Source organism: Athene cunicularia, assembly GCF_003259725.1.
Source record: "Athene cunicularia isolate RWA chromosome 2 unlocalized genomic scaffold, athCun1 chr2_part1, whole genome shotgun sequence".
NCBI classification, from domain to species: Eukaryota; Metazoa; Chordata; class Aves; order Strigiformes; family Strigidae; genus Athene; species Athene cunicularia.
This window is the reverse complement of record NW_020799095.1, coordinates 148,002,030-148,028,510: the sequence shown is the minus strand read 5'-3', so window position 1 is coordinate 148,028,510 and position 26,481 is coordinate 148,002,030. Positions and strand designations below refer to the sequence as shown.

Sequence of the window (26,481 nt, the reverse complement as noted above, 5' to 3'; positions counted from 1 at the left end):
CCCTTCCCTTCCCTTCCCTTCCCTTCCCTTCCCTTCCCTTCCCTTCCCTTCCCTTCCCTTCCCTTCCCTTCCCTTCCCTTCCCTTCCCTTCCCTTCCCTTCCCTTCCCTTCCCTTCCCTTCCCTTCCCTTCCCTTCCCTTCCCTTCCCTTCCCTTCCCTTCCCTTCCCTTCCCTTCCCTTCCCTTCCCTTCCCTTCCCTTCCCTTCCCTTCCCTTCCCTTCCCTTCCCTTCCCTTCCCTTCCCTTCCCTTCCCTTCCCTTCCCTTCCCTTCCCTTCCCTTCCCTTCCCTTCCCTTCCCTTCCCTTCCCTTCCCTTCCCTTCCCTTCCCTTCCCTTCCCTTCCCTTCCCTTCCCTTCCCTTCCCTTCCCTTCCCTTCCCTTCCCTTCCCTTCCCTTCCCTTCCCTTCCCTTCCCTTCCCTTCCCTTCCCTTCCCTTCCCTTCCCTTCCCTTCCCTTCCCTTCCCTTCCCTTCCCTTCCCTTCCCTTCCCTTCCCTTCCCTTCCCTTCCCTTCCCTTCCCTTCCCTTCCCTTCCCTTCCCTTCCCTTCCCTTCCCTTCCCTTCCCTTCCCTTCCCTTCCCTTCCCTTCCCTTCCCTTCCCTTCCCTTCCCTTCCCTTCCCTTCCCTTCCCTTCCCTTCCCTTCCCTTCCCTTCCCTTCCCTTCCCTTCCCTTCCCTTCCCTTCCCTTCCCTTCCCTTCCCTTCCCTTCCCTTCCCTTCCCTTCCCTTCCCTTCCCTTCCCTTCCCTTCCCTTCCCTTCCCTTCCCTTCCCTTCCCTTCCCTTCCCTTCCCTTCCCTTCCCTTCCCTTCCCTTCCCTTCCCTTCCCTTCCCTTCCCTTCCCTTCCCTTCCCTTCCCTTCCCTTCCCTTCCCTTCCCTTCCCTTCCCTTCCCTTCCCTTCCCTTCCCTTCCCTTCCCTTCCCTTCCCTTCCCTTCCCTTCCCTTCCCTTCCCTTCCCTTCCCTTCCCTTCCCTTCCCTTCCCTTCCCTTCCCTTCCCTTCCCTTCCCTTCCCTTCCCTTCCCTTCCCTTCCCTTCCGAATCAATAAACTAGAAAAATAGCCAGTTCTAGAAAAATAGCCATTCCTACTATGGCTTCCATTGAGAATGCATCTTCTTGGAAGACTATGCTTCCAGATTATTATGTAAGAGGCAGTTTACTAACTAAATAAATAAACTGAAAAAATTTACATACAACATATAAAATTTAATGCAGTAAACAAAGTAATGCCCTGACTCTGCAAAGAGAAATAATTGGACAGCATCTTTTGCCTACCACTATCCCCCGGATTTTTCCAGTACCAGAATGTGCGCTGGAGCTTGTGCCATTTTGGACATGTCATTAAAACAGAAAAGCAGCCAAGCAATGTAAACACAGTGACAATATCTGTGTTATCCACTCACACTTTGTTTCTCTCACACAGACAATTTGCTTTTAGTCATGGCTTAATTTGCAGAGCCACCAATCTGGAAACTACCTGCATAATAAAATGTGAATAATAAGCAGACTTTCATCCTAGACTGAAGTTCTAACCAAAAAATACCTGTCCATGAACCGATAAGTGATTCCTCTGGTATTATTTCTGGAGTATTTATGGTAGTATTACCAGTTTCATGGAAGCAGGTAGGGACCCTATGAATGGATGAAGGCTCAGTTCTGTACTCTTTGTGCCAAAGCATGGAGGTAAAACGCAATGTCTGCCTCTTGTTAAAGCAATTGTGAAACCAGGAAAATTGGTATGCGGAGACTTTGCTGCTAACATGCACTTTCTGGGCTGCAGAGCTTTTGCGCAGAATTGCAGCCTAGAGCTGGAGTGCACCAGCATGTCCTAGTGTGGGGGAGAAGCAGACTCTGGGATGACTCTTTTCATTATTTGTTGAGGACAGAGGGTTTTCGGTTTGGGTTTGTGGTTTGTTCCCTCACCCACCCAATCACCCATCTGGTATCCTGGTGTGACATGGCTGAGAAGGCTTCTTTTGCTAACAGAAAGGAGATGACGGACCGTGGTTTAATATTTCAGAGTATCCAGCACCATCTGGTGGATAATTGGGAACTAATTTTTTTTTTTTTTTTTTTTTTTTTTTTTTTTTTTTTTACATCTGCAGTAGTATATACAGTATATACAAAAATTGAACCTGTTCTTGGTCTACTTCTTGGTCTCAAGTTGTGTAACTGAGACCCTTTGCGCTAAAATATGTGGCTTTTGAAGAATAAAAGCAAAAGTCTCACCAGCTTTATTTGGGGTAAAATAACATCTTTAATAATAATTCTAAATCAAGAGGACTTTTTTTTTTTTTTTAAATTTCTTTTTCTTGCTGTTGTTACTAAAAGGACTTAATCTAACACACAAACTGATTCCACATCATGACACTGTCTTAATTTCAAAATGCTCTTTCCCTCCTCCAGCTGCTGAGCAATCCAGAGAAGATAGCAGAACAGATAAGCAAGGACCTTGCCTGGCTTTGCTCCCACCTTCTGGCCCTCTGGACCCAGTTCCTGGAGGTGGCAACGCTCCATCCAGAAGTCACAGCGTATCTAACTCAGGAACATCACATGCTAAGGGTAATGTTAAGAAGTTAAAAGCAAGTTCAGTAACGGTAATCTTCTGATAGACATTAATGATTTTCCTGCATATATATTTCCAGTATTATTTTGCCCATATTAATATTTATGTGCAATGGGGTGAGCAGGGCAAAAGGGTGAAGAAGAGGTGAAGTCCAGGATTTGAAATTACAGATTTCAATTTCTGGAATGAAAGCTGTTATAGGACCCAGGATCCTGTGTAAAATGAGTGTGCACTTTGAAGACCAGAATCAGACATGGAACAGGAGGTCGGTGAGAAGAGGTAGATATCACCTGTACTTACTAGATATCCATCAATCATAAATATTTGTTTAAAAACGCACAAGCATCACAATGATAAATAAACAGAAATATTATTTTATCTCTTTTATCTATATTTCTTTCTTTTTCTTTTATCTATATTTCTTTCACAAAACTACCATGAGGAATATAAGCTTGTTCTCTTCACTATGCCACACAATATATATTTAGCTAGTTCTTCCCTTTCTCTTAGTGAGGTGCACACAACAAAATATTAATATTGGTCATGTGGAAATTGCTTCTTGTACTTGATAATAAGTAAGGCACAAAAGCACTTGTCTTTTGAGCTAACTTTGTCAGATCTGCTTATCTGATTAGTTCAGCAAGCGCTGTGTCTTTTATTAGGACATTTTTGGTTATTGACCAGACATCAGTTCAGCACATCACCCTGAACTGAACTCACAGTCCGATCTAATCATTAGAGTAGGGACATAGAGAAAAGGGTAGAGTTCACCTTGCTTAGGTTTAGGGGTCTACAGTGTAGGTATTGACATCTCAGCTTATGTCCTGGTTCCTGTCAGTCAGTGGAGGCCTGTCTACTCCCCAGTGTGACCAGAACAACTCTCCAGTTGCTCTCCCCAAGAGTATAGTTGAGCTTACAAAAAGGAGGCGTAAAATTCAGGAAGAAGTGACTGATGCTGAGACCCCCCTGATTCGTTTGACAAGGTCTCCCTTGACTCTGAGAGGACCTGGGTGACTTTCAGCCAAAGGACCCAACCCTGTATGCTCCTGGCTCCAGCAAGGGGAATAACAGTCTGTGGTTTGTTCCAGCATCAAATGATGCTGACTGCTTGCTTGACCTTTGGCAAATTACATACCTTTGTGTGCTTCAGTGCCTCCCCATATAAACTGTGTGTAATGATACTTTCCCAGCTCAAGAAAACAGTTTGAGAGCTAGAGATGAAAAGTCATACTATTAAGACACAGTCTTTTTGAAGGGATGATAGTTCTGTTTTTAGAAAAGCTGTTTGTTAAAGCACAGCTGGGATTTAGGGAGATGCCAAGATGCTGTGACATATGCTTTCCGCTGCCATTTTCTGACGCTGTAACAAAGGTCAGTTTTACAAATAGTATTAGTAATGTATGGGCTGCAGTTTAACAGCTTAGTACATTTGATTGCATATTATGCTTGATTCATTTAAACTCAAAGCTTACTCCAGAGCAGATAGCAGCACTGAATTTTTTATAGCTTATTTCACACTCTGTGCTCTGCCAGCCACTTCAGATCTGTGGCTCTTTGTAATTGATTATCCAAAACTGAACAGATCCAGTGTCCATGAAGAGATTTGAAGAGCTCTCGTTTGTATCATGACACAGGCAGATGTGTTTCTACCGTGACAGGGCTTATTCTCCTCTGGGCTGATACATGACTTCCTTTAATCTCTTGGGAGTCACTGTGGGTGTTTCCATTGAAGAGATGATCAATTATGAATTGTTCTGATTTAGTAACTCACTGCACTGCTGCTATGTGTTTTGAATGGTGGCAAAGGAAGAAATCTTCCCCACTTGAAGAACACAGGGGAAAATGGTAAAATTGACAGCTTTTAGAGAAGTAGTCAGAAGATGCACATAAGCAAATCTTGATTTACTGTCAAGAGACACATCATACCTCCCAGCAAAACAGGCAACAACACCAGCTGCTTTGTGCTGGATTGGGAAAGTGAAGCAGAATTGAGCTTTTTTTTTTTTTTTTTTTTTTTTTTTTTTTTTTCCCTGTCACCGGAGTAGTGCAACACAGATGGAGCATAGCAAGAAATCTGGTCTTGACAATCACTGCTCTGTTATTAGCGTGATTGTACTTGGCACCTTTCAGGAGGTCTTAGGTTTAACTTGTGTCTTTCTTCCTCAGGTGAGGAGATTCTCAGAAGCCTTCTTCTACACTGAGCACCAGAAACCTGATGTGCTCACATTCCAGGAAGGCCTGTAAGTAACCCATTAACCCTTCCCTGACACTGGAAGGACTGAAAATGTAGTTCAGTCGAAATCAAGACTGAGGTCTTTTTCTGCTTAATTTGAGAGAAGTCACTGGGCCTGTTCTAGCTCCACATTGTAAACCCATTGAAATCAGTGTCAAAAGTAAGAGTGACTCTGATCAGGCCTCAGAAATTATTAATTTCAAAATTCCTACATTCGATGGACACAGTGTGGGAGATCCTTTCCCAACCTTTCTTCCCAGTCACAGCTGGGTACTTTTCCTTTCAGAGCGTATCTCCACCAACACCACTAACCTCAGGGCATGAAGAAATATATTTTTATCTTTCTTCAATTAACTTCCTAAGCCCACTACACCAGATCCAGTACTTTTAATGGGAAACAAGAGCTTAACATTTTAAAATTTGCTTTTTACCTTCACTAATATACATTTATACATTTTTGAGGGTAGGCAGTCATGGATTTGTTTTGCTGTTTAGTCCAGCCCTACTTTGTTTAGCAGAAAGGATCTTTAAATGCAGACAGGAGTATTAAACAGCCAAAGTAAAGCTGTGGATGTTCACTAGATGCAGCAGTGGAGGAGGGGAATGGAGAATTCCACCACATTAGCTGTAAGTGGTGTTATCTCAGGGCTGATAATAGACTGAGAATCAACAGTGAAAAATAGTCCAGGAAAACAAATGTTGCACTGACCTGCATTCATAAAAACATGCCTTAAAACATTGGAAAGGTAGGTATTTCCTTCTGCTTGACACTTCTTGCTTGGAACCAAGCTGGGCAGTATGCGGAGCCAATTTTAAAGCTACACCAAGGCAAATCCTGCCTTCAGTTTTAGATGATCCCAAGTGGAGCACATGGATAATACTTAGGACCTGACCCCTGAAGGCAGAGTTTAAACAAGGATGGTCAGATTTGAATTTCTGGATAAAGAATGATGGCTGGACTATTTGTCCACTGAAAAAGCCTGTCACCGTGGGTGGACCACAGCATCACCAGTGTGGAAACCCACCTTTCAGAAGGGTCTTAAAGAGGCTATGACATCAGGTCCTGTCATGATGATGAGACTTAAGTGAGACATCTGCTTCTGACCTAGTGCAAAGAAGAAAATTACTTTCTCAGAACTGTGACTAGCGACATTAGGGTTTATTCAGTGTTGATGGAAAAGGCCATGACTTCATTAGCACCATGGCTTCAGGGGCCCAGCTGAGCTCACTTAGTCCTCACATGTCAGGTTTTAAGGGAATGATGTAGAAGGAAAACCCCATGTCGAGATCCTGGGGTGAGGGCACAGACACTCGTGGCCCCATTCAAGCAAATATAACCCTGCACAGGAGGAAGCCTAATTGGATGAAGTGCTTTTATTTCTCCAGGCAGCCCCAGAACTAACCTGTTTCCTACAGAAAAACATTATTTTTCCTCAGTGATTATGAAGGATACTGAGTAAAAAAAAAAAAAAAAAGTAAGTAGTTTACAAACTTTAAAAGTTGTTGTATGTAGTAAATTCAGTCTATACAGGTCTCATAGCAGAGTCATGTTTTCTTTTTGATTTTGCTAGGTGATGTAGTTGGAAAAACAGTCTTGGCTGCCAGAGTGTTATTCATGTTGGGGGTGGCAGTGGGGGGTATTAATTGGGTTCACAGAGTCTCCAGGTTAGATCAGCTCTCAGCATGCCAGGTGCTGCACAACCACCTCAAACATTAACAGTTTTTTCCCCTGATTCTTTCTTCCTTCTTACCAGACAAGAGCTTTTTCTTTTGCCTCCTATTCTGTTGTTGAGTTCTGTGTGACACCATGCACCTACATGCCTCACAGCATTTCACTGATCAGACAGAAGAGCACACACTATTTTCAATAGGTTGGGTGACACGCAGAGTGGGATCCTCTAGCAGGTGACATCCTCCCAATATTTTACAGAAAAAATATTTTTTCTCACACCTTTCAGTATCAATGATACATCTTTTGTGCCAGAGATTGGTCTCGAAGTAAGCTTAGTTTATTATTTTTACATGTGGTTTTTAATAAAATGCTGATGTTATTAATTAATATGTCCATGAGAACTTTTATTATGGTATTAAGAGTTAACTCTAAACACCCAGGTGTTGCTGCAGGGAAGAATGAGCAGTTAGCTGTTTCTGACTGCTGTCTGAGTCATGTTTTAACAACTAATGACTTGTTTATCTTTGAGGAAAAATAACTGGCCTACAGGTAAGAGCAAATGATAGACAGCAACAATTATGTTTTGATGTTGAAGCTGATATGCTGGTCTGAATAAGTTATTTGTGTCTGGACATAGGAATCTTCCATGCTGGCATGAATTACAAACCTGCTGTTTGAGTTTTGCTTCATAATGTGTAAACTGCGCTTTTTTCCAGTTCACTGCCACATGATGATTATCTGCCTTTTGCCAATGATAATCTGAAATGCTGCCATTGTGCTGTCCTATGGTATCTGTGCAGAACTGCTTTCAGCTGGCCATTTATGAAAAGCTTGTTGCTTTCTTCTTTATTCCTTAGGATAAAGAAATTAATCAGAGTCAACACAAATAAATAAACTTTATATTCAATGTTTTCCCTGTTTTTTTGAGGAACGTGCTTACATAGGAAAGCTCATCAGAACTAAAAAATATTGTATTTGTTATAGCTGAACTCACATTCGTGTGCCAGTTCAATGTTATGTTCACTGATGAAAGCCAGGTAGCATTTTACATGGCCCAAAAGATGGAACCAGTTATTTTAGTTCTGCTAACAGGCAGTGGCTGAATTGCTGTGTCTTAGCTCTTCCAAATGCATACGTAGGTGAGATATTGCAGTGTTCTGAGGACTGCTGAACGTGAGATAGAGGGCCTGCCATGCATCTTTCTTGGCCTTGTTCCTCCCTGTACTGCTCAACCAAAATTTTATTATTGTTTCCTGCATCTCTGTTTTGAAACCCTTGTCACAACCAGAGTGACAGACCTCTTCTTCTGACGAGAAAGCCCCTGAGGGATCCAGTCTTAACCAACTGCAGTGACTGGCCCCTGAGAGGACAAAGAGTTATGGTAGTTAGCAGAAGCCTGTGGCAGCAGCAGCTGGAACAGTTTCAAAAAGACAGTTTTTTGCAGTGAGAGAGTGTGCAGGTTGTAGGTATCTCTAACTGAGAGACAGAAATCAACTTATGTGAAACGTTCTTTGAGTACAGGGTAACTCCTCTCCTCTTAAGCACATTGCCTCTGTTCTCTGCCTGCACATCCAACGTTGCTGCTGGGCTTGCAGGAGTGATGGAGACACAACGTGGTAACTACTCAAACACTCAAGTTCTATTGTACTTTGTTGCCAGGATCCAAAGTCATGGACAAATTTCTACAGAAATTCGTAATTCTGAATACTTCACCAGCATGCCCCCGCTTCCAGCAGAATGCCTCGACATAGATGGGGACTGGAACACGCTCCCGGTTATATTTGAAGATAGGTACATGGATATTCCTTGCAAAGGTGAGCAAAACACCACAAAGTACAGCTCTATGAGACAGCTTGAGCTGAGGGAGGTTCACTTCCCCAGCCCAGGGTGAGCGGTCTCACATCCATTGGACTGGCTGCGGCTTGGATCAGGGCGTGGTCCATGTGTAATATAGCTGAATTCTTGTGTTTTCCCTGCTAGCAGACTGGAGTATTTCCTGTAGCTCCATAATTTTCATCTTCAAAATAAGCTGTTTAGTTACAAGAGCTGGAAGCAAAATCGAGAAAGATAACAAAACCTTTTGGATTTTTGTTACAGTACAAATTTAAAGAAAAAACAGCACTATGAATTTCATCCCCAGTGTGACATCTAGTGGTAAGAAAACTCAGAGCAAACCCACAATTTCAGCATGAAGCCCAACACTGTCCCTGAAAGGCAGAATTGCTTTAAAAATATATATATATTTTTTCCTTTTGAGTATCCATCAAATTTTTAATTAAGAAATTATTTAGGTTCACAGATTTGTAGCAAAACCTCATACCCTTATTCCCTTTTCTTCTTACTCAACTATTAAGATTAGCAAGGAAGCAATATGTATTAACATTATAGGTGACCATAGTCTTGTAAATATGACCCACGGTCCAAAATTTCCACTCCTTCAGAGTTATACAACTGCCTAAATTTTGTCAGTGCTCATTTCAGATATTTAAACTATTAAACTGAGTATTAAACTGACTTACAGGCGAGAGCTATACTATGAACAATGTCATATTACAGCAGGAATACAAGGAATGTCAGCTTTGTTTTGTTTCCTATGCTGTAAAAAAATAGTAGTTTAGATACACTGAGGATAGATGGATATACTGAGGAAAAGTATATTTTATTGGTATTGTCTTCTTTGGCCTTTAGCTGTTTAGTGAGTACAATTCTAGTTAAATGCACTCCAGCATTTGCATTTGTAATATGCCTCTAATGCATATATAATTTATATAATATAAATATACATATTTTTTTTTTAGGCCTTACAATCAATTTTCAATGTCCCATACCACCTTGGGGTAATTTGTTGTGTTCCTGCAGGTACTACTTCTTTTTTTTCTTTCTTTCTTTCAGATCAGAGTTTGGAAGTTTTTCCAGGATTTGAGGTTCCTGCAAGTACACAAATGGATATAATAGATGACAATAAAGATTTTGCATCAAATGATGCCACTGCAGTAAGGAAAGGAGACTTTGGGAAAGGTACTCTGCTAATACACACAGATAGGATAAATGGGAATCCCTCCTGCATATACAGTGGTACTGAAGGTGCTGCTTATACAGCTAAGGGTTTAAACCAGCACTCCACATCTCAGGTATGTACAGTGATCAAAGAAGGCCAAAGGAAACCTGAAAATATTTTTGTTTCAAGTAAGGAAACAACTTCTGACTCAGAGCCAGGCAATACAGGATGCACATCAGAAGACTTTAAAACACCCGAGGAAATGTTATTGAAAGACAATAGACTTGTGGCAGATGTTACCTATGGAGATAATAAACCTAGCAATAAGGATTCCCACAAAAGTGAGCCTGTGCTAATTGTCAGTGCTCAGTACGAGTGTGGAGCATGTGGAAGTAATGGCTTGAAAGACAGGACTGAAATACATAAAATAGATCAATCTAGTCATCTTGAGAATAATTTCACTTCATCTGAACTTGCACTGAATGAATTAACCAGTCTTGAAAAAACAGGAGATCCAGACAGCAAAGTTCTGCTCCCTGTTTTGAAGACTTTGCCCACACACAGCTTTGAAGTGAAATTGTTCACGAAGGAGCAACGGGGTGAGGAGTGTGAAGAATTTACACTGATGTCAGGGGTTATAAAAAGATCCTCCTCTATAATATCTGATTCAGGCATTGAAAGTGAACCCAGTTCAGTGGCGTGGTCTGATGCTCGTAGTCGGGCACTGGAGCTGCCCAGCGATCGGGAGATTCTGCACCACTTGGTAAGAAGGCATGCCATCCACCGAAATTCCCTGGAGGGTGGCCACACAGAAAGCAATACCAGCTTGCCCAGTGGGATCCAAGCATCACTCACATCCATCAGCTCTTTGCCCTTTGAGGAAGAAGAGAGGGAAGTGGAGCTTACCAAACTGACAAAATCTGTCTCAGCTCCTCAGATCAGTAGCCCAGAAGAGCCTGCGGAGGAGGTAGATATAGCCAAACACAGTGAAGCAACCTTGGGTGATTCAGGAGGAAACTTAAAAAGTTGCACAGGAACAGAGAGTGCAAATGGAAAATTAATCATGGACTTTTCTGAATGTCAAAACACCACTGAAAACAGACAACTAGAACCAAGAGAACATCCCAAACCCACCATCAAACACAGTAGCAGTAACACTGAGTTACAAGGGGAGGGGGAGAAGGAAGGTCTCCCAGAGACCTACTGTAGTTTGGAAAAGGCAAGACCACCCATTTTTCCAAAGCAGCTCCAAGATAATGTCTCTGAGTGCCAGTCACTGGACAGAGATGGTGAGTGTAGCTTAAAAACACCAAGGGCTTATAATTACTTAGACAAAAATATAGATAAGTTTGATACATGCATTGAGGATCCAACGGATAAACTTAAGCCAGACAGTTTAAAATTACAACAAGGCTTTTACTCCAATAGTAGAATTTCAGAAGAGGATTTCTCACAAAGCATAAAGCTGGTACCAGATTTTTGCTATCCTGTTCCACCTCCTTCAGAGACTTCAACTGAGTTTGGCTCAATGCAAGGAGAGTGTGGTAGCTCTCTTGCTGATGAGAGCCCAGCAGTGTATGCAGAAATGCAGGGGTTACAAGAAATTGAGCTCAACGACTCACCTGCCTCAGCAGACCCTTCTGCAGGATCCTACCAGGCTGAATATCCTCAGGAACCCAACAGCCAAGAGCATAAACTTGTAGCCAATGGCACCAGTTTTCATTTGGCGACAACGGAGGGGGTAGCCCTGGAAAGCAGAAAGGCTGTTGACGTGGTTAACCTCTCTGTCTCTTGCACAGCCACCTGTCTTCCCTTTTCTTCTGTGCTCAAAGAGACCCCTGCTATGGTTGGCTTCTCTGCAAAGCAGGCTGCATTCCCCATCACACACCAGCCTCTGGGCTCTTTTGGAGTTGTCTCTTCTAATTCAAATGAGATGGATGAAGAGACCAATGAAAGGATGCTGAAGTAAGAATGTCTAATTACTGTCTTAATGTTACTGTAGTGCCAAGAGACCCTGAAAAAGTTCAGGACCCCAATACAATAAGCTTGAATTCAGAGACAGTTGCTGCCTGAGGCATTACACTATAAATAATCCAAATAGATGAATGGTTTATATAGCAGAAATAATCTAAATAGACAGGAAGGATGAAAACACAAGAGACCAAGATTGTCAAAGACATTAGGTCCTTAATCCTATGAGAACAAGTGGTATTTAGGTGTCTAAATAATTGTTAAGATCTGGTCCTCCTTCATGAAGTCAAGGTTACTCAGACTTGAGTACTGATCCCAGATAGTCAGTTCACTATGACAGTGCCATAGCTTGTTTTCCTCTTCTGCTTAAATAACTGCACTCATTAGCTGTGTTATGAATCAGGAGCATAGGCTGGCTGGTAGGGTCTCAACTTCAGTTTCTCAAACCAGAAAAATGGCAGAACTGGCATCCTGGGTAGCTGGAGAAGAGGCTTTTTCTTTTTTTATCTTCTTCATTGCCCATGACAGAAGTGCCCCATTTTTGCCTTGATGTCACAGTGGCCCATTTCACAGATTGGCACACTAGCACGTGTATACTTCCCTTATAGTTTGGTGTCTCTGCTGTGCTGAGGGAAAACAGTAGCATGGGAATTTCTCAACCCATTCAGGTCCCATAAATGTTAGCTCTCTGCATGTGGATTTGTTTGCTGCACAAGGCTTTATTTTTATTTTTCTGAAAGCACCTTGAAAGGGTTTTGTTATAGATCCTGATGTAAGTCCTGCTTAATCTAAACTCAAAATTTGTGCACATGAATCCAGGGCCTCTGGGCCCATGGCCTGAATGCTAGATTTTTCATTCTTGTGTCCCTTTAAAGTCACTTGGGCTGAGGTAAGTAATTGCTTACCTTTATCAAGTGGCCTTAAGCTATTCTCAAGCTTTAAAGGTTTCTATCTCCTAAACTCATCCACCCCAGTTTTCTACTTAATTCTTCACTTATGTTGTGATTATTAATTCTTTAAAACTGTGGATAAGTTCTGGTAAGTCAAAAATCCACCAAAGAGTTTGGTATCTTCAATCAGCAGAATGCTTCAGGGTGAGCTCATATGTCAAATGTTAAGTCTGGAGTAGGAAAGGGGCTGGCTTAATTCTTTCAGCACTGAACTGCTGTTCCTCTTAGCTACGAAATGTTTTCAGAAGAAGCTGAAACCAAACCAGAACAAGAGTATCTACCGTATGAGGTGTATCCTTTAACTCCAAACTTTATGCTGATAAATGGATCTGATGCTAGCAAAATTATACATTTTACATTTTGATATCTATAAAGCTGCTGACATTAAGATGCAAAATTGCTAAATCTATATCTTAGTCTCATTGTTATGGGCCACCAGAAAATTATTTTTTGTAAATCCTTTATTCCTCTGGCAGGTTAGGTGCTGATAGACTTTAGGTATTCCCTGAATGTAAACAGATCAGAAACGTTTTCTTCCCTGCATCCTCATTTCTCTCAATCAGAATATATAAGGAATAGTAACCAGGTCTCCACTTGAAAGTTGCAAACATAATTTCTTGCAAATACCAGCCTCCTCATTTCTAGTTTGAAGGTTTGATGTTGAACACACAGTTCTATTGTGATTAATTAATGTATTCTCCAGTTTTTATCAGGCCAAAGAAAAATTTAAAAAAGAAATGAAGATTGAAGGATTTCTGTACAGTGACTTATCTGTACTAGCTTCTGATATCCCATATTTTCCACCAGAGGAAGAGGAAGAAAATTTGGAAGATGGCATTCACCTGGTTGTCTGTGTCCATGGATTGGATGGTAAGGCCAGGAGAAATTGCTGTTTGCAAGTCCTTTTGGTGTAAACAAAAAAGAGCAGATATTCAGCAATTATGAAAGAATGGAGAGTTCAAGGAAAATATTTAACTACGTCTTTAGTCCTCATTAAGTTATTCAGTCCATTGTAATAAAAGATCTAGGAGAATATTAAGTATTTGCTTTAAGAAATGGGTGCTGCAATTCTTTTTGTGGTTTAAACAGAATTCTACATCAAAGTACATCAGTCCTTCTGTGTACAGGGGGAGTGCATTACACTAACTCTTGTCTTTCCACAGATGCTTTGTTGTTTTGCAGTATGTCACCAGGATGGAAACATGATTTAACCCCCACACACACACTGTTATAGGGTAGACAGTGGCCACCTTTAGGAAGTGAGAGAATAAAAATTATTATTCACTGCAGGGGAAGCATGGTCTGGAATTTTTTACATATATGCTTTCTAAGCAGAAAATAGATATGTTAAACTTGAAGCTTCTCTTGACAAATTATTGGTGTCAATGGGAAAGGTGTAGATGTTACGCTTGAAACGCAGAGAAGAAGGGGTAGACACTCTGAAATCTCAGGCATTCTCAGAAAGGTGGAAAACAAACACTTGCTGGCTTGAGCAAGGACCACTTACCATTCAGTATCTCAGTGGCAGTAATGTCCTTCTCATGAGGGGGAGATATCTCCTTTTCCAGCGAAACATTTGAGAAGACTTTGGAATTTCCTAGTATGAGATGGGACTTCTCCCCAAATATTAGGAGCCTGACAGTATTTCAGTACTGTCTCTAATTACAAATACACAGATGCAGGCTACTCTACATCTGAAGGTACAGCCTTGTACCCCAGCACATGTGCAGAGGTCCCTGGCAGGGCTGCAGCATCCCCTGGCAGCCTCACCAGCTGTTGAGGTAGACGGACAGACCTCAGCTTTTTGACTTTTTGTCTTACCTCTGTTCTTCAGCAATAGGGGCCAGAGTTATTCTGGGCCTGAACTTTGCCCCTTCTTCCCCACCATTATGCAGTCCCCAGCAGCAGGAGGTTAGGTCCAGCCCACCTTGTGCAGGCTGTGGATGTTCTTGATCTCCCACTGTTTAAATGCATGATGCTATGGTGTTGTGAGCTGCCTTAGCAGCGCTTAGCAAGAGCTCCCTGGTGCCAAGGTTTATAGGAAGACATGTATAAAAATTGACTCTATATTAGTTATTTTCCTGTTGAATTACATTTTATAAAGATATTACCCGTTATTTCTAGGTAACAGTGCAGATCTGCGACTGGTAAAAACTTTTATAGAGCTGGGACTCCCTGGTGGAAAACTGGACTTCCTAATGTCTGAAAGAAATCAGGTAGTACAGAGCTAATTTCTACCTTCCTTTAGATCTGCTACAATCTGTTGACACTGTGGAAACAAACCTTCAGCAAAGCTTTTTCACCAGCTGAATGAAGCAAAAGTAGTGGGGAATTCAAGGAATTTTATGTAGTATTTAGTACAAAGGCCTGGTCCTGTTTCTGTCTAATTAGACGGGGTGTTCAAACCCATCAGAAAATATTCCTAGCATTAAAGTCAGAGTCAATGGCATTAGCACTTACAGGACTAGAACCTTCTTCTTAGGTGAAGAAAATTGATCTACTCTGTCAGTTTGCAAACTTAACAGCCTAGTGCCTCTGCCTGTTGGATGCCAGGCAACACAGCATGGACAGAAAGCAGCAAGTTTAGTGATGCTAAATTTTCTGGAGGATATGGCATATCCAGCGGGTGTTGTCAGCTTCCTTTGCTGCATCAGCCATTGTTTCTCCCGTTGCAATGCTTATGAGATTCATTTCCTTGAATGATAAAGAAACATCCTCCAGAAAAATTCATTGCTAATCTAGGCAGAAAACCATAAATTAATTCTGTGCTTTGCTCTGCAATGAACCCATATTTATGACACAGAAGCCTATCTTTATGTACAAGGTAAGGATTTCTAGTGCCCAGCCGGAAAAATTCTGATTTGAATCAAAACTTTCCAACCTTCTTTGTTCAACAACTTTAATATGTTGAAGTGGCTGGTTGGTGTTAAGTCTGTGAACTTGACACCTTCCAGTGCACATCTCTATCAGGAGCAGACATGCACAGTGAATGTAAGCAAGATGAAAATAATGAGGAGTGCACTTCATACCTGCATCAAAGCCTCTTCTCATGTTTTCAGAGAATGAAAAATCTTACATGTCTATTCAACATTATTCAGAGTCCATAATGGGAACTTTTAGTGCTCTTATAGTCCGGGAAGGTGAGGAAGTTCCCGTGGCACTGGAAATTGAACCCATGTGGTTTGATGTCTGTTTGCATGCTGTAAAGCATCCTGTCACCCTTTTTTCCTTGCTCTGAGAGCTGCACTGAAAATGACCCAAGAAATCAATAGTTTAGCTGAAGTTTGCCTCATAGAGGAATATGCAGATCACTTTTTTTTAGCATTCATTTGTGCTACATTTGACAAGCTCAGTGAGGCTGAGATGATACTAAAGGATGGCGATATAAGCATGTGAAATACGATGCTTGATGTGTTTTGTTTATGAGTAATGATTATGATTCTTCCCCTTTTAAACAACTTGAAAGATTTGGGATAATCAGGCTAGGAGGAAATAATTAATTATCAATGCAGACAAAACAAACAAGCAGAAAGTTAGTGGATGGTTTGTAGTTTATGAGAACATTTATTTTAAGGCTGTATTGCAAAGTGAATATACTCATGTTTTTCTTTGCAAGAGCTTCAATTAGCAAGATGAGTTGTGTCACAAAAGCATTAATTACTCAAATGTTTGCTCTGAATAGCTGTTCCAACATTTGATGATTGTTTTTGTGGCATCTCATTGGTTACGAATTTGATTTAGAGTCCTGTTGGATTGCCAAATAACACAGTTCTGAATAAGATCTGTCTGCAATCGTATAGGCTGGACAATATATTATTTGTTTTATTGTGTCACGATTGGCAGTACTGTTGCAAGCAATAAATTTCTCTCTCTAGCTCTCTCTCTAGCACTCATTCTTACTGATAACTGTTGAATAACAAACACACAGCATTTCATTGAGAGCCAGATATTTTTTTTTATTACATCTTTATCATCAGCATAACTGTGTGTCTGTCTATAATGCTGCAAACTATTTTATGATAGTAATCTGTTAAATCCTAAATGTTAAAAGCTCTTCTTCCATGTGCAGAGTGTGGCATCTAGAGCGGCTGAGCATCAGCAGTTCTCACCAGTGTCAAGTCAGGCTGCTTTAAACTCATACTTATTACTCTGGAATTGCTCAGCCTAATATTTTTAATGTTACTATTAATAAATAGTAGGTCTGGGTTTATCCTATCACGACACATGCCAAAGTTAGAGGCACAGTCAGTAGAGGGAGAAGCAACCACAGGAGTAATTTAATCCCCTTAAAAATATGAGTTGTCTTCTAGAGGGCCCAATTTCCACATGGGCTTTGACGATAGATATGTGACCCACGCTGACCCATGGTACTGCTGTTAATGATGCTATGTGAGAAAGAAAATACTTGTGTTGAATAAATTTGCAATGTTAGTTGGAAGCTATTTGCTAATAAACTGAAAAGTGAAACTTCATGACTGTTTTCAAAGGAGAACTTCAAATTTTAGAGGACCTGGAGACTGAGAAAAGTCCCCCTCCCTTCCCTTTCAGCACATATAAAGAAAATTTGGGCTGGTTATTAAGTTTCTGCTTGCATTTTGCTTTGAAAATAACATCAGTTTGCAGTAAGTGCAATATATTTTAGTTCACCGACTCATTCCATTTTTCACCAGACTGATACTTTTGCTGATTTTGATACAATGACTGACCGATTATTGGATGAAATTATTCAGCATATCCAGCTGTACAACCTCTCCATATCCCGAATAAGGTAAGCATTTTGATAGTTAATGGTCTGTAGCTGTTTGAGTTACATGAGCAACATTCAGTGAAATTAGCTTTTCCAAAAGTGCACTGTGTCAAAAGCCATTGAATCAGTGAGATTAATTTTTACATTGACATAGATGGAAGAGTCTCTACTAGGCTGAAAAAAAATGTGAAATGGTAACTTAAGGATGTTACTGAAAGCCCTGATAGAGTCCCATCAAGAGCAATTTATGCCACCCCTATGTTTAATATGAATAAAATAGAGATGGTTTTTGTGTTAATGTAATTCTTCTTTCCCAACAGTTTTATTGGACATTCCCTTGGTAACGTCATCATTCGATCTGTACTAACTCGCCCCAGGTTTCGCTATTACCTCAACAAGTTACACACCTTCCTGTCCCTCTCTGGGCCTCACCTGGGAACTCTTTACAACAACAGTACTTTGGTTAGTACAGGTAAGAGTTGATGGGAAAGCTATGACTGGCTGCAGTCCATGACAGTGTGCATGAGAAAGCAACACATGGAGGTAACAATAAATTGTAACAACATGACTTGTACACTGAAGTGGTGGAAAATATTTGCTGAAGACTTCAAACCCACACAGAAAAAAAAATGCAGTGAGAGGGGCTTTCAGTATCTTCTACAAGGTCCATCACAGTGCTCCCTGGAAAACCCAAGGGTATGCAGAAGTGAGCAATGACCTTGCCCCCACAGTATTCTTCCACTTCTCTGCATACTACCAGTAAAGAGAGGCATCTCCAAGGCTGAAGAAGACACTTGCAGCGCTTTGGGAACAGAATGTCCCACAGTTCACCCTTCCTGAGGTTTTATGCTCTCATGACAGAGATAATCAGTATCATAGAATAGCTTGTGTTGGAAGGGACCTTTAAATGTCATCTAGTCCAACCCCCTTGCAATGAGCAGGGACATCTTCAACCAGATCAGGTTGCTCAGAGCCGCGTCCAACCTGACCTTGAATGTTTCCAGGGATGGAGCATCTACCACCTCTCTGGGCAACCTGTGCCAGTGTTTTGCCACCCTCACTGTAAAACATTTCTTCTTTATATCTAGTCTGAATCTACCCTCTTTTAGTTCAAAACCATTACCCATATCCAGTGAGAATCTTAGAGTTTTCTACTTGTCAATTAGCAATAGAAGAAGAAACAAAGGCTTATACTGAGTTGCAGTGCTACCCTTACAGCAGGCACATCTCAAATGGGATAAAAATACGCACTGATTTTCATTCCAGGTCTATGGCTCATGCAGAAGTTGAAAAAATCAGGGTCACTTTTACAACTGACCTTCAGGGACAATGCGGATCTGCGCAAGTGTTTCCTCTATCAGCTCAGCCAAAAAACGGGTGAGTAGGGCTTGATGTGACTGTGTAAATAGCCAGAGCTACTCCAAAGGATTGTACTGGATTGCCATGTCCTCCAGGGAGTAAAGGAAATATGCTTTTTTTTTTTTTTTAATGATGTTTCTTTAAACACTCTTGCTTTCGAGAAGAGCTGTTCTGTCTAAAACCTGATTATCAATTTTATCTGTGCATTTTTTTCTGTGCCAGTTATCAGTGAATATATTTGCCAAACTGTTAGCACCAAATAAGACTTTCATGATGGAGTAAACATACACCTAAGTTTATATTCTGCAAGCAAGAAATATCACTCTTGACAGGCCACCATTGCTTAATTTATGTTACTAGGTTAAAACCATTTTTTCTTTTTTATTATGTTTTTTTTAAGTTTAACATCTGTTGTCTCTAGGAAATATGACTCTGTGAGATGAAGAACAAATTTTATTCATGTCTATTTTGACGTTTTTGTACTACAGAGAGATGTATAGCCTCACACTGGAAAAATGATGTCTAAATAGAGATCTTGTTATACCTTCCTTTGTGTGTCATGAATAAATGAAATCAGTCTTTTCTTAAGAAAAGAAAGCAAGTATGATCCTTCTGTTCAAGCAAACATTTTCTTTTATCACTTATTTTTAATTTTGTGTGTGAGCAAACTGGTGCTAATTATGTAGTCACGAGGTCACAATTTGATTTTTTTTTTCTCATCTTTGGTACATTGCTAAAAGGAAATAAAGACTGTGTTAAGATGAATATAACTTCTTAATTCTTAGTCTGACAGACATAGAGGTGTTTCATAATTTCACGAACACACTACATGATATAATCAATGACAGGAAGCTGTTCTATCTTGGCATCATTTGAATTTCCTTATTTGAAATTTCCCTTTGATTCCCTGGCTCTCATTTTTTTTGGAGTATAGTTGATGGCTGCTTTACTACTGTCATATTAAAATAAATTGGGTCTACAGAGGAAGATCACATTTCCTAGCAAAGAATTCTCAAGCATGTGTTGTGAGTCAAAGCAATTTGGGTTTTGTTATGTTGGTAGACTGGAGATCTAACAAGCTATAAATGAAGGTCTTGTCCCTGCAAAAGCAGAAAGCAGAAATTGTGAAAAGACTTGTCTGTAAAGTCAGAATCATCCAGGTAGATGCTTATGTGAAAAATCTGACAAAGTAGGTAGGTCCAGATGTGAACATATGAGCTGGCATACTGAGTCAAAATAGAGGTGCCCCTACTCTAGTACCTTGCTCCCAAAAATAGGTGAAAGAATCTCCTGTGGTGGGTTGACCCTGGCTGGATGCCAGGTGTCCACCAAAGCTGCTCTATCTCTCCCCTCTTCAACTGGATGTCAAAGAGAAAATATAACAAAAAGCTCGTGTGTTGAGATAAGGATAGGGAGAGATCCCTCACCAATTACTGTCACAGACAAAACAGACTCAACTTGAGAAATCAGTTTAATTTATTGCCACTCAAATCAGAGCAGGGCAATGAGAAATAAACCCAACTCTTAAAACACTTTCTCCCACCTCACTTTTTCCCAGGCTTAGCTTTACTCCTGGTTTTCTCTACCTCCTCCTCTGCAACAGCACATGGGGACAGGGCTTGGGGGTTTTTGGTCAGTTCATCACCCATTGTCTCTGCCTCTCCTTCCTCAGTGAGGTAGAATTTCTCACACTCTTCCCCTGCTCCAGTGTGGAGTCCCTCCCACAGGAGACAGTCCTCCACAAACTTCTCCAATGCAAGTCCTTCCCACGGACTGCAGTTCTTCATGAACTGCTCCAGCACGGGTCCCTCCCGCTGAGTGCAGTCCTTCAGGAACAGACTGCTCCTGCCTGGCTCATAGAATCACAGAATGGTTTGGGTTGGAAGGGACCTTGAAGATCATCTAGTCCCAACCCCCTGCCATGGGCAGGGACACCTTCCACTAGCCCAGGTTGCCCAAAGCCACGTCCAACCTGGCCTTGAACCCTTCCAGGGAGGGGGCAGTCACGACCTCTCTGGGCAGCCTGTGCCAGGGCCTCACCACCCACTCAGTGAAGAACTTATTCCAAATATTTAATCTAAATCTACTCTCTATCAGTTTAAAACTGTTACCCCTCCTCCTATCACTGCACTCCCTGATGCAGAGCCGCTCCCCATCCTTCCTGTAGCCCCTTTTAAGCACTGGAAGGCCGCTATAAGGTCTCCCTGGAGCCTTCTCTTCTCCAGGCTAAACACCCCAACTCTCTCAGCCTGTCCTCACAGGGGAGATGCTCCAGACCCCTGAGCATCTTTGTGGCCTCCTCTGGACTCGCTTCAACAGGTCCATGTCCTTCTTATATTGTGGGCACCTGAGCTGAACACAGTACTCCAGGTGAGGTCTCATGAGAGCAGAGTCGAGGGAAAGAAACACCTTCCTCGACCTGCTGGCCACACTGCTCTTGATGCAGCCCAGGACACAGTTGGCTTCCTGTGGGGTCACAGCTTCCTTCACGCATCCACCTTTCTCCAGCATGGGGTTGTCTATGGGCTGCAGGTGGAGATCTGCTCCACCATGGATCTTCATGTACTGTGGGGGTGCAAACTGTCTCACTATGGTCTTCACCACAAGCTGCACGGGGATCTCTGGCAGCTGGAGCACCTCCTCCCCCTCCTTCTTCACTGATCTCAATGTCTGCAGAGCTGTTGCTCTCACATACTCTCACTCCTGTCTTCGCTGGCTGCAATTGCTCTTCTGCAGTTGTTTGGTTTTTCCTCCCCCTTATTAAATCTGTTATCCCAGAGGTGCTACCACCATCACTGATGGGCTCAGTCCTGGCCAGCAGTGGGTCCCTCTTGGAGCCGGCTGGCATTGGCTCTGTGGGACATGGGGGAAGCTTCTGGCATCTTCTCACAGAAGCGACCCGTGTAGACACCCTCTACCAAAAACCTTGCCATGCAGATCCAATACACCTACAAAGGGAGAAATATCAGAAGCAGTATTTTGCCTAATTCCCTAGATAACTCTTTAAACCTCCAGCAATTTCTGACTTTCTTCTTAAAGTCCCTGCCACTTTTTCATCTCTTTAAATGTTCCTTGTGCTTGTCTTGAACGAAAAAAACCCCAAAAACAAAAACAAACAAAAAAACCCCACCACCATTATTTCCTATTGAACATCTTCACATAAAATTTTAGTTATGGTAATAATCACTGTTGCTTCTCCTACCTTTTACCTTAGACTGACACAAACTCGGTTTGATTTCATGAGAAAATGATAGCTTCAGCCAGGCTTAATAAAAGCTGCAGCAGCACTCTTTGTGGTGGTGATGGACAACTTTTCTATGAAAATCTAGAAATTAAAGGACTTGGTTCTTGGCCCTTTCCCTGTAAGGGGCAGAGGGGAAAGGTGAAGGTCAAACCCACAGCCTGTCTGTATTCAGAGTACTCTCTGTGGATTATCTAGTCTGCTAGGTCACCTGTGTCCCCTTTCCTATCTTTCTGCTGAGTGTGGGTGGTGAAGAGCTCAAAAGACCACAGACAGGGCAAACAGAGGAAACCTGTTTCCACAGTTTATTAGTGGCACCGTTGCCTCCAGGGAAGAGGGAGGATTCCTGGTTTCCAGTCCATGTACCAGCAGTGTGCATTTTTCAAGGCACTGCTGAATGCAGGGACTGGTTTCCAAGGCTCCCTCAATTATGACATCACAGCAGTGAAGCTGGTTCCTCTTCTTCTCCCTCTCTCTATTTCATTTGAAAATTGTACTAATTTGTTGTGTTATTTTGGAATGTGATCCCCATTCCTGTGAACACTCATTTATCCAAAACCACTCATTAACTGTAGTGAGCCTGTACATGTGTTCCAATAGTTTGACACATAAATATTTGCAAGATGAAGGTTTTAGTAAAAAACCTTTTTTCAGAGACAGTTCTTAGTTTTTTGTTGACAATTAACCCGTATGAGTGTTGATAAGTAACACATAGTTCACAGAAGTAGCAGAAATTGTTTTAATCTATTATGAATCTTTCTAAGCTTGTGTTGCATGTTCTAATTATTATTATTTTGCACTATAGATTTTCAAAGGTGTTTGAACATGAAGTAGTAATTTGTAAGTAAGTAATTTGTAGTAAGATGTATTTTCATCGCTGTGCATCATTGTGATAAATCTATTTAATTTAATTATTTAAACTAATTTTATTTAATTATTTAATTTATTTAATGCATTTGCCACAGGTCTTCAGTATTTTAAAAATGTTGTGTTAGTGGCCTCACCACAAGACAGATATGTACCCTTTCATTCAGCAAGAATAGAAATGTGCAAAAATGCACTTAAGGACAGACACACAGGTATGTTTAAGACCCTTTCTATATTTACAAAGCTGTTCAGGAGTTGTGTATCTGTGCAACTGAGAGATTGCATTACAAGGGTTTTTCATCAGTATGATGAAAACTCAAATGTTTATTTGATAAGGAAGAAAGTGTTCTCTTCCCACAGGAAATTACTGAAATCAATAAAAGAAGATTTTTAAGCCATTTGTCTGATGAAAACAAATTTCAGTCAGGCCATAATCAAAGGTTTCTTACCAATTCTTCCCATTCCCTTTAATTTATCTTTTTAAAAGTGATGATAATAGAACTATCTCTTGACAATTTTTTTTCTGCAGTCTACTAATTTAGTAGTATTGTCTCCCCTTTGTTTCACATAAAGAAATCTCTCGCAGCACACCCAAAATCAGGGAATTTTCCCTTTGTTTTCATGTTTGATAGTTGATGATTGCCGGGTAATTTAAGGAACTGATGTAAAATCATATCAGTTTGTGATAAAATCTGTAAAGCACATCAGGACTCAGGCTGTCAGAGTCTTAGCCCTCCTGTGATCTCAGGCTGTGTATTGTCCCAGGTATTGCTTTTGTTATTAGCAGTATCCCTGATTTATAAAATGTTTCATGGCTTCAGTTTGGTACTAGTTGCAGAAACAGTGTTCAGTGTAATTTCATACCTGTTTCACATATGGGATTACCTAGAAATGGAGATGCTTTTTGGAAGTAGAAAGAGACGCTCAGGCCAAATAATCAACATGGTTGCCTTCACACATCTTACTTAAATTACAACTCTTTCTATCAAACCTCATATATGAATTAAAAGGTAATTTTAACTCTCTTTTCCAGTGGTTGTTTCTCTGGGAGATGTTTGACCTGTCAGGAGCTGGATCTACATTCATTGTAGATCCTTTATGATTGCAAATTTCCTGAGCCATTGTTTTTGCCCCATAAACTCCTCAACTATCTGCATGAGGTACTTCCTGCAAGAGGTTCCCCAGAGAAACCTTTATGGACCTCTATGTATTCCCAGACCCTTTTGCATTGAATTCACAGGCAGTGTGAGTCCAACCCTCTTCTTTCAGCATTTTTTTCCACCACAGAGGAAAGGAGACTAAATGATTAGAGTGTCCCACTCAGCTTCAGCCCACCTCTTCAGATGGCCAGTGCCACTATTAGATAAACAACATCCCGACACTTGGTAAATCTTTGGAATGGACTGCTATCTCTTGAATTTTGTCCTTGCATCCATTTTCCTTCTCATTGCAACTGTAATTAAATGACACTGGGAGGAAAAAGGAGATCTGTCAGCTTTGGCATGTAGGTGTGACATCTAAACTCTTTTGCAGGTCCTGTTTATGCAGAAATGATTAACAACCTGCTCCAGCCTTTGATTGGGGCGAAGGACTGCACTTTGATCAGACACAACGTGTTCCACGCGCTGCCAAACACCGCCAACACATTGATAGGCCGGGCTGCACACATTGCCGTTCTGGACTCTGAACTTTTCCTGGAGAAGTTTTTCCTCGTGGCAGGACTCAACTACTTCAAATAGTGCCTGAAGTATGGGGTAACAGAGGCAAACCCATTCACTGAGTGGAGGAGAATCCCTTAGACAAGAGTGCAGTGTTAGAAATGAGATCAGGTGGGACTTTCAAACTCTCCATTTCCATTTCTGTTTCAGAGAATAAAGTGCTATGGCTTTAAGGCATTCAAGCTTCCAAATATTGGTGCTTTTGGAAGAAATAAATATTCCTCTTCAGTTTCTATGTTCTTTGTCCACTTAAAGACATGAGCCACTTCTGATGTTCAGAATCACAATAAGGCGGCTAATTCTTTAAATGTGATCGGACCAATATGATTCCCATTTCTCCTGAATATTAACCCAGGAACTTGGCTGTCCTTAATTCAATGCTTATTTATGTATTAGTAAAGCTATACATTTGTAGCACTTCTGGGATAGTTAACACAAGAGGAAACAAGCATATACGAACTCAGGTTAAAACCTCCTTTGTGATGAACTGAGAAGTCTGAAAAACATTTATGAAAGTTTCAATGTTTCTATTGTTGAAAGAAAATATTTGGGTTGTTCCAATACTGGTAATAATTTGTAACATACGTGCATTCAAATAATGGAAAAGAGTGAAATATTTAACATAGAATGAAGAAATATTGATATTTGTCTTTAAAAACAAAACAAAACAAAACAAAAACAACCCAAACTTTAAGTTGGGCAGAATTTTCTTCAAGTTAGAAACTGACAAACCAAGAGGAGTCTATTCGATTACTTGTAAAATATCAGTGGCATCTGTTAACATTTCTTCTGTTTACATTTATAGAGGATCATTATTGTGCTTATAGCCTCAGAGGTACAAGTTTTACTTTTACATTTGTATCTAAGTGGATTTACCCCAACAAATTTTTATTTTTTTAAAATTTATTACTCTGATATGAAATTAAAAATCTAGCCAGTAGCAACCCCTAATAAAATGAAACAGAAAATAAGACATAGAATGGTAAGGATTGTGGAAAGCTTAAAAAAATATAAGGATGTGTTCTTTGGCTCTTCTGCAGTGCTCTATTAATGCTTTACTAGTGCCCATTTGCAGTGCTATATACAGTCCAAATGACATAGTTACAGCTGGTTGAAACATTTAAAACTTTATTCATACAAAGATATCCAAGTTGTTTTTAAGGGTTGGAAAAGAACCCATTTTTTCACTTTTTTAGTTTTTTTTTTAATTTTTCATTACAATTTTTATCAAAAAAAAAAATCAGTTTTAAAGCAAGAAATTTCAATAACTTTCTATACATTTTCATAACATTTTGATAAATTTTCAATGTCACAGCACTTTTTTCAAGGAAGAGAACGTGAATAATTCTTTACAATTATTTTTGTTTGGAAGGCGGGCAATTTTATAATGCAAATACAGTTTGTTTAAAACCATAAGTGACCAGCCCTCTAAAACTTGTGAAAAACTATTAAAAAAAAAAAAAAAAAAAAAAAAAAATTTCTGAAATAAGAGAGTTAAAAAATGAAAACAAAAAAATCTCGCAACCACAGCAAAAGATTTGTACATGAAAAAAATAAAATTAGTTTTTTTTCAAAAGAAGTGTAAAACCTACACATAAATAGTTCAAGAAAAGAGTTGCTAGCGGATTGGTAAAGGCTGCTAAAGAACACAGATGGTTTGACAATGTGGGCACGTTTTTACAGTAGGAAGGAGAAAGAAGGGGTATACTAAAGGGGCAGATTAAGATCACCTGAAAGTCTGAAGGTATATTGCGCATAAAAGCCATCCAACCCTTAAAGGGGCAGAAATTATATAGAAACAGATACGTAATGTGTTTCAATACTGACAAGTTTTTTAAACATTAACTATTACCTCAGTACTTGAATTAAACAGGTAGATGCTATTTTCTCTCTCTTTTTTTTTTTTTTTATCCCCTTTAATAAATTGACAGCTTAAAGCTAAAAGCTGGATTTACCCAGTTAACAAATAAATTCTGACAGGAATCAAGAACAACTGGTTCCCGCTTCTTGTTTGGGAAGTCTTTATCACCTTTCGGCCTCAACATTTTAGTGCCAGCTACACATAGATTTCAGAACTTATTTCTTTCCTGGTAAATTGTTCACTGAATTTTAAATATAATGGGACATGTAGGTTAAGCTGTTACACAGTGCAGTGGTGTTGAGGC

General features: G+C 40.5%; 1 protein-coding gene across 1 annotated transcript in view; it reads left to right on the top strand.

Annotated features, from left to right (window-relative positions):
- Positions 1-25,774, top strand: part of FAM135B (family with sequence similarity 135 member B) — a 210,999-nt gene extending 185,225 nt beyond the window's left edge. The window contains exons 10-20 of the mRNA XM_026843436.1: positions 2,401-2,556; positions 4,727-4,800; positions 8,125-8,279; positions 9,358-11,428; positions 13,088-13,254; positions 14,509-14,600; positions 17,055-17,152; positions 17,452-17,603; positions 18,398-18,508; positions 22,697-22,810; positions 24,132-25,774. Coding sequence (XP_026699237.1) covers positions 2,401-2,556; positions 4,727-4,800; positions 8,125-8,279; positions 9,358-11,428; positions 13,088-13,254; positions 14,509-14,600; positions 17,055-17,152; positions 17,452-17,603; positions 18,398-18,508; positions 22,697-22,810; positions 24,132-24,337 — 3,396 coding nt within the window. The 3' untranslated portion in view covers positions 24,338-25,774. The remainder of the gene's footprint in view (positions 1-2,400; positions 2,557-4,726; positions 4,801-8,124; positions 8,280-9,357; positions 11,429-13,087; positions 13,255-14,508; positions 14,601-17,054; positions 17,153-17,451; positions 17,604-18,397; positions 18,509-22,696; positions 22,811-24,131) is intronic.
- Positions 25,775-26,481: the final 707 nt, after the last annotated feature.